The sequence below is a fragment of the Gigantopelta aegis genome, chromosome 6 (assembly GCF_016097555.1).
Source record: "Gigantopelta aegis isolate Gae_Host chromosome 6, Gae_host_genome, whole genome shotgun sequence".
In the NCBI taxonomy this organism is placed as follows: Eukaryota; Metazoa; Mollusca; class Gastropoda; order Neomphalida; family Peltospiridae; genus Gigantopelta; species Gigantopelta aegis.
The window spans coordinates 69,435,057-69,452,728 of record NC_054704.1 but is presented as its reverse complement, the minus strand read 5'-3'; the positions used below and the strand labels follow the sequence as shown (position 1 = coordinate 69,452,728).

At 40.3% G+C, this 17,672-nt stretch overlaps 1 protein-coding gene across 5 annotated transcripts in view; it reads left to right on the top strand.

The window, feature by feature from the left end:
* Positions 1-17,672, top strand: part of LOC121374133 (cGMP-dependent 3',5'-cyclic phosphodiesterase-like) — a 147,034-nt gene that overhangs the window by 72,070 nt on the left and 57,292 nt on the right. For all 5 annotated transcript variants that reach the window (XM_041501082.1, XM_041501083.1, XM_041501085.1 and 2 more), the window contains exons 2-4: positions 2,803-2,892; positions 8,927-9,015; positions 16,623-16,729. In XM_041501082.1, the coding sequence (XP_041357016.1) occupies positions 2,803-2,892; positions 8,927-9,015; positions 16,623-16,729 (286 nt within the window). The remainder of the gene's footprint in view (positions 1-2,802; positions 2,893-8,926; positions 9,016-16,622; positions 16,730-17,672) is intronic.

Below are 17,672 nucleotides of genomic sequence, written 5' to 3'. Positions count from 1 at the left end.
CTTTATGTTTGGAAAGTTATAATCTTGGATGCATGTTTTACGATGTGATTGTGTTAAATGTTTTTTGATTCTTGAATAGAATCTCAATATGCCTTGTACAGAGATAATAATGTTTATTAATTTCTAGACATTATGTCATACTGTATGTATGTCCACAGTAAACAGGCATCGAATTTGGCAAATTATTAGGAAAAGCCATTTGGCCAAGACTGGAATTTTTTTTAATGCATTATGACCAGAAAGCAGGACAACAAGGTGAACTTCAGCAGGTCTGAATAATTAAACACAACAGCACACATTCATATTAAATATGTATGAATGATTTCCTGTTTTCGTAATAAAACAACTTTGATAAGTTGCGTTCGAGTATGATAACCAGTTAGTACCATGCAAAATAAGGCACTGCCAGTTTGGTCGTGAGACTGTTTAATTTTGAGGGCTTTATGGCAATTTGCCACATGGCTACCATTAAATTTGAGCCCTGATTGAAAAAACTGGAATGTGTTCTGTCAACATCAACCTTCTATATCAAGTACTGTAAATCATTAAAATAATGTGTCATATTATTGCATTGCATTACACATTAAAATACATATTTATATAAATGCAACTTTTAAAGATCATGGACTGCAAACAAAACACAAAATGCTAATTTTTCATAGAATTAGCTCAACATCAACTAAACAATAGCAGTTGGCATTTGTTTTAACAGTCAAACCAGTGGAAGCTAGCCATTTGTTTCAATCAGTAATAATTTCCTTTATGTCTTGCCAAGCATTACAGAACTGACAAGGTGTGGAGGTAACGTAATACATCTACCTGGTATCAACAACAACAATTATTCATAGACTTCATTTCGCTTGTCCATAATACATTTCTTTTACATTTGTGTTATCTTGTTCATTATATGATTAATTTCTAATGACATAAAATAGCACTTCCATTCAAATAGATGTGCATGTTTAGTTGTTTCTTTATTTTTTTTCTCTTGGAGTTGACATAGATTGAAATATAATACATCAATTAATTATTGCGCTGATACATCAGACACATTTTTCGCATTAATATCTTGGTCGGATGAATTTCATGATTTAGAGTATATGAATTCCTTAACCCTCAAAACCTATAACAAGACACAAGCTGATATTGTTATTTACTCAAAATGGCTGTGAATTAACACTGAGAGCAATTGCTCTCTTGAAATTGTGATTGTGTGTGTGTGTGTGTGTGTGTGTGTGTGTGTTGGGTAGTTGGGTAATGGGGAAGGATGTAACTCTGATAAAATGCTTATCTGAGATGCAGTGGGTCATAGGATTATGCAGACTTCTATGATTATCTCATGGGTTTTTTCCCCCATCTTAACCAGTGCACCATGACTTCAACATCAATGACTGTACGTGGTATCTTGTATCCTGTCTATTGCAAAATATATATATATATAATAATTATTACAAAAGACCTTTTCTTTTGCTATTCCTGGTAATCTTGCTGCTTGAGCACAGGAGCTGCATGATGAAGGTCAGAACATACATGTATGCTCAGTCATATGCTTTGCAACAGCTTCCTCTGATAGCATTTGATATGTTTACCCTAACCACGAAAGTAGCTTAATTATGTGGCAGAAGCAGGTTGTTCTTCTCTCAAGAGCAAGTGCTGCAAATATGTTCAATATATTTTCTAACTCAACCCGCCCCTATAAACATAACTCCCCACAATCCAGACCCCTGCTAAAATTCCAGCACACATGCCTGATTACCATATTTCATATTTGCTATAGTGTCATTAAACAAACATTCCTTAACATCCCTTTATACTACAGTTGTAATTACATGTGTGCTGCATTAGCAAGCCAGAATTTGTTACTGTATGTAGGAACTGACCAACAGTGAATACATTTTGAAGTTGTCAAACTTCCATTCCAAAACCTCTCATGGAAAAAGAAACGAGCATGTACAGTCTGCAAATAAGTCAAACTTTCCACAGCAGATGGCCAGCTGTGAAATAGAGTGAAACGTAGCCCAGCAGTGTTTCTGCAAGGAAGAAATTTTTGGGTATGGTGCTATGGAATTGAATATTTACAGTGTATATGCTGACAGGGGGTATGGGTGGGTGGGGGGTGGGGGGGGGGGGGGCTCCCCCAGAAAGAAAATGTGTTAGGATTAGGGTTAGGGTGAAGAAAATCATACAGTCATTAATTTTGTCAAATGGTTAATTTAAAAACAAATCTGCAAAAACATTTGAATATGGCACCATACCCATTTTACCCTCTGGCAGAAACCTGCCCAGTTGTAAAACCATCACTTGATCTGTGATCTGACAGTTCCTGATCAATCTCTGTTAATGGGCTCATTAGGTTATTTCTCATTCCAGCCAGTGTTCCACAGCTGAGTGTGGGTGTGGTCACAACAACCAAATATAGTTTTATTTATCAATGATTCTTCCCACCAAATTAAGTTTACTTGAATTTCTCTATATACAGTGAAACCCCTCTAAACTGGACACCCATGTGACCAACTTTAAAAAGTCTGGCTGTAGGAGTTTCTGGTTTAAAGAGGTTATGGTCTGTATTAATATTTAAGGGACCGTGAAACTCAGCTTGTTTTGAGTGAATTCTGAATTGCAGAGGGTCCAGTTATGAAGGGTTTCACTCTAACTATATACATAATAAACTTCACCTCCTTCCCAGGTAGAATGGGGGAGCCAATATGAATATCTTGTAAGGAGTGTTCCGAAGAATGATTTTATATCTATTATTCCATTATTTTTATACCTGTTGTGTAATATATGAATTTCTGTTTTCAGGAAGCTTTCAACCCTTTGCTGGAGGCTAAGACAATATCAGAACTTAGAGCTGCCATCAGCAAAGCTTTGTTATTAATTTTTCCACAACAGGTACGTTTAGTTAGATTAATACCACAAAAATTGACCTGTAAATTATAATGATCCAATCATCTGGAACACAGCTGTTGGAAACATTTTAGTTGTATTCAGTTGACCAGACTATTCATTTTATACACTTCTTGGAAGCTGCACAAATCACATACCTATAATGATAAATGATTTGTGACAATCATTACACCAGTAAACAGTCCCTTGTGATTGCTTTTAGTGGGTAGTGACATTTATATTTTTGTTGTTGGTGGGGTAATGGTTGTGAGATCCCTTCCTGTTAAGCTAAAATGAGAAAATGTTAAAAGAACAACATCTTAAAATTTTACCTTATATATTTTGTTTCATTATCTAGCAATATTTCTATGGCTGTTATGAGTGACCATGCATGAAAATATCCAGAGCTTGCATATGATTAAAAAACCCAATGTGTTTGTAGATTTTAAACCTACATGCTCAGATCCAGCTGGAACCCCCCCCCCCCCCCCCCCCCCCCCCCCCCCCCCCCCCCCCCCCCCCCCCAAAAACCCATTGCAAGTCAATGAAGTCATGAATTTTGTGTGTCATTCTGCAAAAAGCTTGCAGTTGCTTGTTTACCTTGAATATATCATATTAAATGTTAGGAATAAAGGTGATTTCACACACTTCTTATTGGTTTACAGGATATTAATAGTAACAGTTTAATCACACACACACACACACACACACACACACACACACACACACACACACACACACACCACAAATTATGGGCTTTTTTTCGTGTTTAGGATGAAAGAGGAATTCTTTTCAGCGAGCCTCGTGGAATTGCCTATTCTTGATGTACCTTTAAAGGATACAGCCAATGACCTACATCATAAACCTATATTCTCTATAAAATTATCTCCCAGTTAAAAATATTTTAAATTTCTTTATTAAACCCCCATTGGTCAAACTGGATGGGACTATTGGTTTTGTTTTCACATGTCTAACCGTTAATCCAACCCCTACAATTGCCCATGGCAATTGGAGATTGCATGGCAATTTTTTGCCTTGAACTATATTCAGGGTTTTTATCAATGGCATGTTTTTTTGCCGTGGACATTTACTTAATTGCAGGGGTTGCAGTCTGTTTATCTGTCCATGATATATATACCTAGGCTCAATCTAGCCGATCGCTATTTTGCCATCGGCTAATGGAAATATCAGCTGGCGAATAAAATAATTCCTGTTTCACCAAACTGGTGAAAACTAAATTGACAGTTAAGGATAAAGGTACTTAACCTTTAGACTACTGGATTAATTTTTAACAAAAACCACGTTGAGTGGGTACAAGTTTATAATTTTTACTCACATATATTCACTTAAATGTTTCATAAATACATGAAATAAAGTTCATATATGAATCGGTAAGTATTATTTTCGTGTCTTTTTTTGTTATTTTTATTATTTTAGATCGGCTAATGGTGATTAAAATTAAGCAAAAAAATCGAAAAAGTTGCGTTTACTTACGGGCATTTGTGGCCAGCTGTCCAGTATTTATGTCCATTATTCCTGATAACAGTGGTTTTCTGACCAGAATTTTTTTTTAAACCCGAACTACGATTCATATTGCAATATTTGGTAATTTTCGTTTTTGGTAAAACGATCAAATTTATTATCAAATTAGCTGTTACAATCAGCTATCGATCCCTGAAAATTACCGCGACGTGCCGCCATTGTTGTCAAGCGAAAATACTTGCCGAAAACCACTTTTTGAACTCAAAATTTCAAGGTATTTTCAATTGAAAAAATCAAAACAAAAACCACCATTTTGAAAAAAAAAAAAAATTCTTTAATTATATTTCCGTTTCCGGTGAGTGTCGTGTGCAAAACGGCGGGAAATATGAATTGGGGAATGCACTGTATACAGTGTACAGTATATCGACTGACGTGATGTCGGGCGAGATATCTCGCCAGCAGTAGTCAGAAGGTTAAGTCAATGTTTCTACAAACCCGATCGACGTGAATTTTTGTCAAATCACCTTTTTTTCTGGTTTTATTTTACACACACAGTCATGTTTATAATGAGTTAGGTCTGACTTCAGCCACATGTTTCTGTTGTCCGCTGTCACTGAACATAGTCATAACATCTTATTATTTAAAGATCTTTTCTATGGGCTTTTACACAATTTTCAGAATTTTGTTTTTCAACAACAGGTGTATCACGATAATCAAGTTTCATTTTCATAAAGTCTGTGTACATTCAGTTATCACCCAATATGTAATTGTTAACAAGAATCTGATCACTTCTGCTGTTTGTATTATCAGTCAAATCCTAAACAAAATTATTTATTTTTATTTGTTTCTTATAAAAAGATATTAATAAAAGATCACTTCTAATGGCTAGATAAGTACGACTGAAAGCAACATAAACAACAAAAGATAGTGGCCACAAAAATAATAAACACCGTTTCTGATCTTCAGGTTACTAAATTTTGGAATGACTTGTCAAAAATTGCAAATACAATAAAACGGTATGTTTTCGTTGAGCAAATTAAAATTGAATTATATTATTTATGGATGCAGGGAAGCTAAATATTACACTGATATGGTATCAGTATGTTGATCTATAGTCCTTTCCATCAGGGAATGTTGTTTCTTACAATTTATTTACAAGTTATTTATTTCTGAGCCGATTGTTTTCTAAATTGTATACAAAAATAGTTTTTTTATTATTATTATTTCCAAAACCCAAATTTTTTATTTTTTATTTTACTTACATCAAATCAAACTTAAATTATTTACAAAAAATAATGTTCATGGAGGCTGGGAAGGACTAGAGATTGTTAACAATATCCGACAAAATATGTACTATGTTAGGTCTACAATGTCACAAAATGATACAGATGCAGCCAATTACAATCATGTTTTCACTAACATGATGGTGTTTAATTAAACTGTGACTACATAATTTGTATGACAAAAGATTTGAATTAAGCCTTTAGGTGTGTACAGATTAACCTCGTATATAACCGATATTCATAGTTTTGTAAATGCCTGTAAATAAGCATCCAGTCCAGTACAAATACATTGTCAAACATTTTATACTTTTAAAACTTTTTCCATCTATATTTTAATATAGAACAGCTGCATACAAGAAATGTTCTTAGCTCAATCCAAATTAAGCCCTATATACTGAATATCCATGCATGGAAACCAGATTTTGTTGGGGCTCAAGTTGGCCCATGAATATCCGGTTTAGGGGTTTCACTGTATTGTATAACTATATGTCATGGTAGATGATTAATAAAAGAGAACAGAAACAAAGTAATAGATATACCCTGTAGGTCATTTAACAGGCACCACCTGATTTATTTCCAGGCCATCAAAACAAAATTGGACATAACCAAATGCAGACATATGCGAAATTAGTTTAATGTTGACTTCACAGAACACAACTTTCTTTACACTCTGACCATTCCACAATGGCATAGAGAAACATATATAATAAAGTAATTATAGGACAAGTTGATTTACAACAATATACTAGTATATTCAGTAGTGAATGCATTGCTTGATTCAGCCTTTAGTTATTAGCTGTCTTGAGTAACTGAGTTGTTAAGTACTCTAGATGACAGAGAATCTGGATACGTCTTATGTAATGGTCGAGGTCTCATGTAATGGTAAATTGCTAATTAAAAATAAAAAAGGTTTGTGGGTAAAAGAAGGGGGGCCAAAAACAATGTTCAACCAATTTTCTCTGCACAGACTTTCTGTAACACCCTCAAATAATTCCTTGTTTTTTTCAAGCCTAGAAAATGACATTTGTAACATTCATTTTCCTTTTATAAACCCCCTCTGGCTACAACATTTCAAATATGGCTGAAACAAAATTGATCTTTTAGTAAAATTGGCTATTAAAACAAAAAAGCTAGAGTGAGCCCAATATACAGATAGGTTTTCAAACTTCTTATTCACAGTCCCTGAGGATACTGAGCTGAAATGTTTTGCATAGCTTTATAATGTATAGATGCAGATCATGTTTAGACTTTCATAAGAGATTTGCCATTTTTGAATTTAAGTGATATGAAAATTTGTTTGGTCTAATAGGGGACATGTGTCGCTTTAGCAATGCTTTCAGAATGCTTGTTTATCATTGTGCAAACAGCACTAAATGTATATAATAAAAGTCTGTGAAGTGTGCATTAGAGTTACATAAATAAACCTTATTTAAATTTATGAGTTTTTCATTGATGAATAAACATCTGTGACTGGTGATTACCCGGTAATAATATTTATTACCCCAGCAGGCACTCATAACGGGGAAAATAAAAATCATAATTTTCTGCATTGGTTTAAAGGGACACCCTAGTTACGGCTAGTTGTTAACCATTACGGCGTTGTTTTTCGCTATTAAACCCATTTTTTCACAAATAAAATTGCACTTTACTTACCGTTTATTATTTAGAATATACATTTCCATTCACCTGAAGTGTTTTTTGGTAATCCTGGTAATCCTGGTGTTTGTAATACCACAAAATGCATTTTTCGTATTTGTGAAAAACGGACGCACGTTTGAGAAAAAACCGTTGAGCAGACAAGGTCTAATCTATTTTTAGACGGGATATTTCCATTTCAATGTCACAGACATTGGTATACCACGTGACCGTTATCATTTTGGTTCGGTTTGTTTTCTCGTGCATGGTTCGCGCAGTCAACATCCGATTTGTTGTTGTTCATTTGTGAGATTTTTCTTCACAGTTTGTGAACATTTTCAGTAACAATAAAGTTCAGACAAGTAAGTATCTCAATACAAAACGTTACAAACCCTTAAAACCAATAATTTTGCTAAGTCCTACGATTTCTGGAGAGGGGATACAACCAGGACAGAACAGTTGGAACATGTCCAGGAGAGGTGAAAAGAACGCACCCCAAGTCTGTGAAATTTGTCGTGACGTAGGCATTGTTGTCCTTCGAGCGACATCTACCAGTGACATCAGAATACAAACTTTCAAAATTATTTCAAGCAATTGGGACATGGGGATTCCCATGGTATTTATCGATATAAAACCTGCTTTTTCACTCCATTTGATAAAAACGTGATCTAAGTCTGTTACAGGTTTGTAGATTAACCAAATTATAATTTATTTTCGCTGGATGGAACTAGGGTGTGTGGCTTTAACATACACTACTACTGGACGATTTGATGCCAACAAACCAATCTCTTTGTCAGTACTAAATATGATGTCACACTATTTAGCAAAGCACACACAATGACGTCGCATAGTTTAAAATGTGTGTGTTTACGTCTTTCTGGTTTCAGTGTTAAACTTGTAATAAAATGGTAGTTTAATGCAATTCATTATAGATTATTTTTTAAACAGAATATATAGAACTTTGGGTTTTGAAAATTATCTGTGAACCGTGAATAAAATACAAAGTTAAAACAATACCCAGAACAGTAAAGTAGTTTATGTCGTTTCTATATACATGGACGTGTAGCCGATGTAGGCTATATCGAAAATAAAGTTTAAAAAACAATCCAAATAGCTAGGGTAATAAATAGAATAACAAACTCGGTACCAGTTATTATCAAATTTATGTCCCTCGCTAAAACTCGTGACAAGTGAAAATTATTTCACTCGGGACATAAATTTGATAATATCTGGTAACTCGTTTTTTTATCCTCTATATAAATTTGCTTCTAGTCATGGAAGAGTGAATTTTAACTGATATCATATTGAGCACTGTAAAAGGTATGTAATAAATGTTTCTAACTCGATGGCAACGGTAAATGGTCACCAAGTCTGATCCATTGTCACACTCTAACCTCTGCCCCCCCCCCCCCCCCCCCCCCCCCCCCCCCCCCCCCACACACCCCCACCCCCCCCCCCCCCCCCCCCCCCCCCCCCCCCCCCCCCCCCCCCCCCCCCCCCCCCCCCCCCCCCCCCCACACACACACACCACCGCCACCAGCTGTCCATCATAAATTGTTGTTACTGATGATGAGCTGTTAAGTAGTAGTATTTTTAAATTACTCTTTGGAATGTTGGTTTGTGTTTTGTTTTAAATGTAGGCTGGTAATGCAGTTTATTTGACAAATCCTGACACCAGGCGAATTGAATGTGAAGAAGATAAGACTCTGCCAACAAGAGGAATTTTATGGTATACTTAATAAATTATTCACTTAATTCCACTGAAACCTGACTACTTAGTCAGGGTATGAATTTAATGACCATATAAGCTGATTGCAATTGGCAGAATGTAAATCAACAAACTATTATAATATAATTTGGGTTGGGTAGAAAATTAAATTTTTTGAATAATGGTGGTTTGTACTGACTAGTTACTGACTGTTCATGACTTAATAATATTATTTTTTTTATAAATACATCTTGTACTAACCAGCTTTGATGATGTGGAGGTTAAGTTAGCCATTGGCTCTCAACCTTCATGAGTACATGTAGCATGCCAGTACTTTTTGGGGGGTTTTCCCATTCATACTTAGAAAATTTGTTTCTAATTTTCATTATTATTCATACTTACCTAGTACTAGCACAACAACAATGCTATACGACCCTGAGTTATAACTTCCACTGCAGAATTATCTCCCCTTGCTGGATGTATAACCTACACTCGTGCATGGGTAGACCGTATATCCTCGTTATCGATTCAAAGTCTGGCATGACTGAATCAAAAAGACCTCCTTCGGGGCGGGTGGGAGGTAACGGTTGTTGAGCTAGTACTAGGTAAGTATGAATAATAATGAAAATTAGAATTTTTTTCTTCTAATAGTCTTATTCAACTTACCGTACTAGCACAACAACAATGCTATAACAGATGTGATATAACACCGTTAAAGCACGAGAATTTAACATTAAAGGGAGGAGGTAAGAAAACAAGGACATAACCCATTCAACCAGTAGTGTTCGTCCCAAGTAATGATACAGTGAAAAAGCAACCCACATCATACGAGGTATAAAATGTCAAAGTGACTTTTAAATTGAAGAACTACAACCCCAATTAAAAGTAAACCAAGTTAACAAGGTGAGGAAACCCAAACACCAAGTAATGGTAAAAGACACTCGACTGCCCCAGATAGTCAACCATCCACCCCCCACTCTCCAAACAGGAGGTTGAGAACTACCTCCCAGAAAGACTGCCGCTAGCGACCAGACGAAATAAAGGTTGCCCCCTACTCGTGGCCCTGCGCACCAAAACGACTTGCTGCCCTGCAATGACTGATTGAATCTGCCGAGTTCCGTCCAGACCAACAGCCATATCACGGAAATAAAACCGGTCAAACGTGTGTCGACCTTTCCAAAACCCCGCACTCATGACCTTGAACACGTCCAAAGAATCATGGAAATTAAGGGAAGCAGAAATCGCCCGAATCTCATGAGGTCGAACGGAGAAATTCCGCAGAACAAGATCACCCGCCTTCTCATATGCCAGTTTGCTGGTTGCAGCAATCCATCTTGACATAGCATTCTTCATAATGTCTCCTGGTTGGCGTGTGAAAGAGATAAACAGTCTCTTAGTGTTTTGCCGGAGATTTCTAGTACGCTCCAAATAGAATTTCAAATCCCGCATCGGACAAAGAAGTCTATCAGAATTATCCGCAGAAAGTGTACGAGATAAACACTGAATGATGGCCGGAGGAAACTCTTCCCCTGGCACCTGGTTCTTAGCCACGAAAACAGGATCAGTACATAATGTAACTTACCCGTCTGTATTGTAATCCACCAAATCCAGCAAAAAAAGCATGAATCTCACTAATACGACGGCAAGCCGCTAGTGAGACCAGAAACAAAGTTTTCCATGTCATATGACGAAGACTGGCGAATTCAAAGGCTTGTAGGGCTTGCCTTTGAGTGCATGCAGAACCAGAAAAACATTCCATTTCAGGCAAAATGGAAGGCTTCTCAACCGTGTTTTGCAACGACTTAAGTGGGTCTGGTACCAGCGATACAAACACTGGCAACTGACTGTTCAGGCGAGTGGCAAACATATCGAGTTGAGGACTGCCCCACAACTGAAGAACTCGATAAGCCACCGTCCGGTGCAACATCCACTCCGTCTGAACCGGGGAACGACGACTCAAAGCATTCGCCAAGACGTTCACGGACGAAGGAATGTGTTTGGCCGATAACACCACTCCCCAATCGTCGCACCATTCCAGAATCTCCAAAGCTGCAAGACTCCATGACAGGGATTTGGTGCCTCCCCACCGATTGAGGTACGCAACAACCGATGTGTTGTCCGACCTCAACAAAATTCGACGATGTCGAATAACAGTCCACACCCCTGACAGATGTTGATCCAAAAGGTGTGCACCGAACCCTCGAGGGAAGCATCGGTAAACAGAACCAACTCTGGAGAAAGTGGGTGTAAAGGAACGGCCTGGGACATACACTTGTCCACTAGACACTCTTGGATCGGAAGAATGAACCAGGCCCCAGTGGTATCACCAAATCCCAGCTGAGACCATCCCACACTCGGGACAAATGCCATTGAAGTGGTCTCTTGAACCGTCTGAACCGCACATTCAGAGCCGCCAGCGATTCGAGATGGTCTATCAACACATGGAGCATGCGCACCGACGCACTTTGCTCCACCAGAAGACGTTGCGCCAACGTCATGAAATTGTGAAGTCGCGAATCCGTCGGAAGAACGGACGCCTCCACAAGGTTGAAAACCACCCCGAGGATAAGTGAAAACCTGCGTTGGCACTAATTCCGACTTGACCCAATTGGGAGTAAACCCCAATCGGAGAATCATGTTGATCACAAACTCCACACCCACGAGACATGCCGTCTGTGACGCCACCGGAATTAACCAATTGTCCAGGTAATTGTGCATCTGTATACCCAACAGATGTACACGCCCCACCACTGCCTTTACTACCCGAGTAAAGATGTGAGGGCTTGTGGCCAATCCAAACGGCAGAACTTGAAACTCATAAGCTCTGCCGTCGTAGAGGAACCGCAAATACTTCCAAAAATCCCGATGGATTGGAACATGCAGGTAAGTGTCCTTCAGATCGATGGACGCCGCCCATTCCCCCACCTGAAGCAAAGCGCGAACAGACTGAACCGTCTCCATTTTCATAGATGGAATAACGATGTAAGAATTCAGCGGCTTCAGGTTTAGAATTGGTCGCCATTCGCCATTCTTCTTCTGGGTGAAGAACAGATGGGAATAAAATCCCGGAGTGCCCAAATCTACCTCCTGGATGGCTTTCTTGTCGAGAAACTCGACAACCATCTTCTCCACCAGTACTCGTTTGTCGACAGACGATACCGCAGGTAACCGGGGGGAGGACGTCAGTGGAGGGGGTGATGAAAACGGAATTATGTATCCATTGCGGACAACCGACAAAACCCATGGGTCCAGATCTGGCAGTTCGCACCAACTTTGAACAAAATGGCTGCAGTCTGCACCCACAGGAAGATCTGCTAAAGGAACCTCCGTAAGCAGATGTCGATTGTCCACGCACCCTCATCTCGGCTGCTTCTCACACCTGGGCACCTTGCCCCGAGTGGAACCACGAAAATGTGCCGGCTTCCCCCGAAAACGTCCCTGTTTCGATGAACCACGGGCATTACCCTACTGCACGCCCGAATCAGACACCACAGGGATCTGATAACTGTCAAGAAAAGTCGATTTCTTAACAGGTGGAGGCTTAAAAGTAGACGCCGCCTGGCACTTACGAGCAGTTCGGGACTGAGCAGCAGGGACGAATTTCGCTGCTTCTTGGTCCATGACCAAGTTAAGATAGGTCCCAAAAAGTAAGGTTTCCCTTACTGAGCGACTACGAAAGTAGGTTTTAACCACACCCGTCGCTCTCAGTCCCGCCAGGTAGTGATCCTGACGCAGAAGTAGACTGTTGGCAAAAACACGCCCAGCAAGCTGAGCGATGTGATGAGAGGCTTTAGAAGCCGCCAACAAACAACCCTTAGCCATCGGCAGAAGACCCGTGACTGCTTTATCTAACCCAAATAGGAACGTACCTAAATGGTTATTGACTTGAAAAAGAAGTTTAGATAACCTCTCCAAAGTCTCTAAATCCGTGAGTGGCACACTGACTTTAGGAGATGGGTGGCAGTCTGCCTTCACCCTAGCGGAAACGACCACTGGATTTGAAAGCAAGGAAGAAAGGAAGGAAGCCCCAAATGTCTTATATGAAGACGTGGACAAAACCTTCGCCGCAGACAACAGTTTCCCGGTAGCTAACGCTGCCGGAAACTCTTCCACCACCGCCCCCAAAATACAATTGCTACCTGCAATCAAAGCATCAATCTCCGCAAGAGATTCATGCGCCTCGTGCACTGACAGCAAGCTGAAATCCTGCTGCGGAGCGTCCGTCGCTAAAGGCTGGTTTCCAAACGAAACACCCTTGTAAGACTGAACAGCCTCCTCCGACGGAATTACATCCGCGCACACCAGTCGGACCTGTTCCCATACAAAATCAAGAACTGCCTGGTAATCATAATTGCCGTCTGGCGTACCATCAGCCAAATTGGGACTGCTTTATCTAACCCAAATAGGAACGTACCTAAATGTTATTGACTTGAAAAAGAAGTTTAGATAACCTCTCCAAAGTCTGTAAATCCGTGAGTGGCACACTGACTTTAGGAGATGGGTGGCAGTCTGCCTTCACCTTAGCGGAAACGACCGCTGGATGTGAAAGGAAGGAAGCCCCAAATGTCTTATATGAAGACGTGGACAAAACCTTCGCCGCAGACAACAGTTTCCCGGTAGCTAACGCTGCCGGAAACTCTTCCACCACCGCCCCCAAAATACGATTGCTACCCGCAATCAAAGCATCAATCTCCGCAAGAGATTCATGCGCCTCGTGCACTGACGGCAAGCTGAAATCCTGCCGCGGAGCATCCGTCGCTAAAGGCCGGTTTCCAAACGAAACACCCTTGTAAGACTGAACAGCCTCCTCCGACGGAATTGCATCCGCGCACACCAGTCGGACCTGTTCCCATACAAAACCAAGAACCGCCTGGTAATCATAATCACCGTCTGGCCAAATTGGGAATCTCATCGAGCACCGAACCTGGTGTTGAACCCTTCCCCCGAACCACACACTGATTCGGAGGGAAAATCCTCTTCCGAAGAAGAAATTTTCTCAAACGACGCGCCATGCGCTGACCGTAATGGAAACAAAACTGCATGGGCAGGACGATGCGGAACGGCTGAATCTGCAAACTGGTCCAACCCCGGTCTCGCTGGAAACCCCGGCGGTGGAGGGACTGGTGGAGGTGATTCCCCTAGCCAGGCCATGAAATTATCAAAAAGAGAAACATAGTCCCCCCCGAGTCCGCCCCTGAGGGCGACCCGAAACCATCGGACCCTGAACGAAAGGTTCCGCCCACGCAGTCGAGGTATAATGCCTGGAACCTCTACCCCGATCTGACAGGTCCGGATTGACCATCGGTGTAGACACAAGCGCACCCAAGAAAGCTGCAGTTTCCCTGATCCCTGCCGAAGCAGACAACGGGACTGGTGGTGTCGGTTGAACCGGACTGTCAAGAAATTCGTACACATACGAATCCTGCGCCGAATTCTGAACCCAACGTACCACGTGTGGATTAGCCAACCGAGTTGACGTAGCCACATGCGAACGATCTAAAAGTTGATGACGCTGTACAGGCGCCCCAACAACAGAAGGGACGCCCACTGGCGTCGCACCCGAAACAATGCCACCCAGCTCTGTGACCGAGACAATGTTGTGAGACTTCGCGATTTCGCCAAGTGGCTTGATCACCGAAGTAGCGCCGAAAGACGCGTTGGCCGAAACGGCGCCCTCGGACACCACGACCAACCCTGCACCAGAAATATGGTGAGACAAACGGCGCCGCAGTGCGGACTTCATTCTAGAGCTAATCGACCCCTCCACAGAAGGACCGATAATCCTGCCCCCATCAGCAAGATGGGAGTCGGAACCGAGAGACACAGTCGTTCCTGCCACGACTGCACTCCCTCCGACTGACGCCCCCGTTACAACCGTAACAGGCGCCGCTTCCACCGACGGAGGCAAAAGCAAATCCCCAGGTGGAACGGAGCCCGACCTGGAAGAAACCTTCCCTGCTTCAGCTGAAGCAGGGAGCAACAGAGCCCCCTCTGCGCCAAGCGGCGCTTCGGGTTTACTGGTATCACCATGAAGATGGCGAACAAATGAGGAGGTGCCCTTGCGTCTACCACTTGTCCGCGAGCTCTTTGAACTGGACACCGACTTGCCGACCGACGGCAAATCGGTATGAAGCACGACCCCGGAGGTTGCCACTGTGCTCTGCCCGTCCCGCTCTTACGCTCGGCGTCTTTTGACAGCTTCTTAGCCTTCCCCCACGTGGAGGGGGACCAGTTTACACAGATATGACACTGGCGTTCAAAACAACAAGAACGACATGCCCGACATAACAAATGCTGATCAAACTGGGGCAGTCGTTTAAGACAACCTCCCTCGGCACACACAACCAACCGGTTGGAGCCCGAGGAAGCCGAATCAGACATTAACCCCCTGTGTAAATCACCCAAAAGACCTCGTATGACAGAGTAAAACAAAATTACAAATTAATAAACAATTTAACAATTTGACACCAATTTTACTACATAACTCAAACACGACTGCAATGGAGGACTGCAGAATCAAAAACGAGGATATACGGTCTACCCATGCACGGGTGTAGGTTATACATCTGGCAAGGGGAGATAATTCTGCAGTGGAGGTTATAACTCAGGGTCGTATAGCATTGTTGTTGTGCTAGTACAGTAAGTTGAATAAGACTATTATGTATTGTGCTAATATCGAAATAAGGTTCAAGCATACTGTCCTGGGCACACAGCTCATTTATCTGAACTGTTTGACTAGTTACTAAGTTGTTAGTAATTAGTGAGGGCGATGTTGTTATAGTGGTGACATCTTACACCTATCCATTGAGGTTTTATTGCACTGTAAGTGATATGTTTCTATTTCAGCATGTTATCCTTCAACTTCTCTCCCTATCTGTTTCTCTTTCTCTGTGTCTCAGTCTCTCTCCCTTGTCTGTCTGTCTGTCTGTCTGTCTGTCTCTCTCTCTCTCTCTTTTTCTCTCTCTCTCTCTCTCTCTCTCTCTCTCTCTCTCTCTCTCTCTCTCTCTCTCTCTCTCTCTCTCTCTCTCTCTCTCTCTCTCTAAAAAGCATTTATGTCAAAACATTTAAAATCACCTAACAAAGCATTTCACTTTAAAACCCCCAAAATTTAAGTTATCTATTATTTGTTGTATGATTGGTTAAATAAATGTAACATGTTTTTTCACTACATGTACCACAATAATTTAAGGAAAATTAAAAATAAATTAAAATATGTCATGCAGATCTATTTATAGCAGAAACAAATATATGTTTGTATATAAAAGGTAATTTTGTATCAACTACATGTATGATACATTTATAGAATATGTACATGTATTACCATTGTAAGGCAGTGCTTCAGAGTTCCATAACCTTCACATTGTCAGTTTGACCTGGGTAAATAAATAAATATACTTGGAAAAAATGGAATGATATTTTTTGGCTGCATTGCTTCTTGCCAACTTAATGGTAATAATAAATAAATAAATAAATATGGATATACCTGTACTTGGAAAAAATTAAATGATAATTTTTGGCTGCATTGCTGTTGGCAGAGTTAATGGTAAATAACTACACAATTATGTACTTCCCAGGTGTAAACAAAATCATACTTGTTTGCTAGTTATATTACTTCAGTTTTTCAACAGGCGTGCATACCAGGAACACGACCAGACATTATATCAAATTCCTTCAAAAGAAGACCCCATAAAATCAGCTCTGGGCGTCACAACAATCAATCAGACAAACCAATTAGGTATGTAAACATAGAATAATTACATATTACATGTTGCCAGCAGATTATTATTAAAGCTTTCTTGGTAAAACAAGGAAAGAAAAATATTATGTTTTCTGGCAGGATATTTTCTCATTTGACTGCAAAAACATGAGTTTAAAGTTGGGTATAGTGGGAGATGTCCTACAGTAACCTGCTACTACACTAAGATAGTATTAAATTTTTTAAAATAGCACATTAATTTATTAATCATTGGCTATTGGATGTGAAACGATTTGATAATTCACACATAGTGTTAGAGGAAACCCACTACATATTTTTGCTAGCAGTAACTGCTAAGGGATCTTTTATAATAATTTATGCACTTTTCCACAGACAGGACAGCACAGTTATGATGTACCTGTGATGGGGCACTGGTTGGGATGGGGGGAAAAGCCAATCAGCAAGTCATCACTGAGGGCCACGGGTCCTTCCTGTGACCAAAGTACGTTCCTCAGGCGAGCACGCTGCTGACTGCATGATCTAGATTTAGTGAATCTGATCTAGACTGATTCTAATGACTTTGGGTCTCTGTGATAATGAGTGTAATAACTTTTTATGCAGTATTAAGGAAGATAGAAGTTTGTCGCATCTATTTTAGTGGAGTGTTGGGTATGGTAGATTGAAAGAAAGAAATGAATGTATATTTAGGTTAATGACACTTCAGCAAAGTTTAAACTATGGTTATGTTTTGAAATGGTCAAGAAAAATAGGAAACCTGCTGCCACTGCTGCATAAGATATCTTAAATACAGCAAGGAATCTTTTATGTGCAATTTCCCATAAACAAGACATTAAAAACCACAACCTTTCATGTGTGTGCTAAAACTCTCATTTGAGGACTATTTATCAGGCTTCTCCATTTGGGAATAGCTTGAAAGAAAGAAAGAAGTGTTTTATTTAACGACACACTCAACACATTTTAT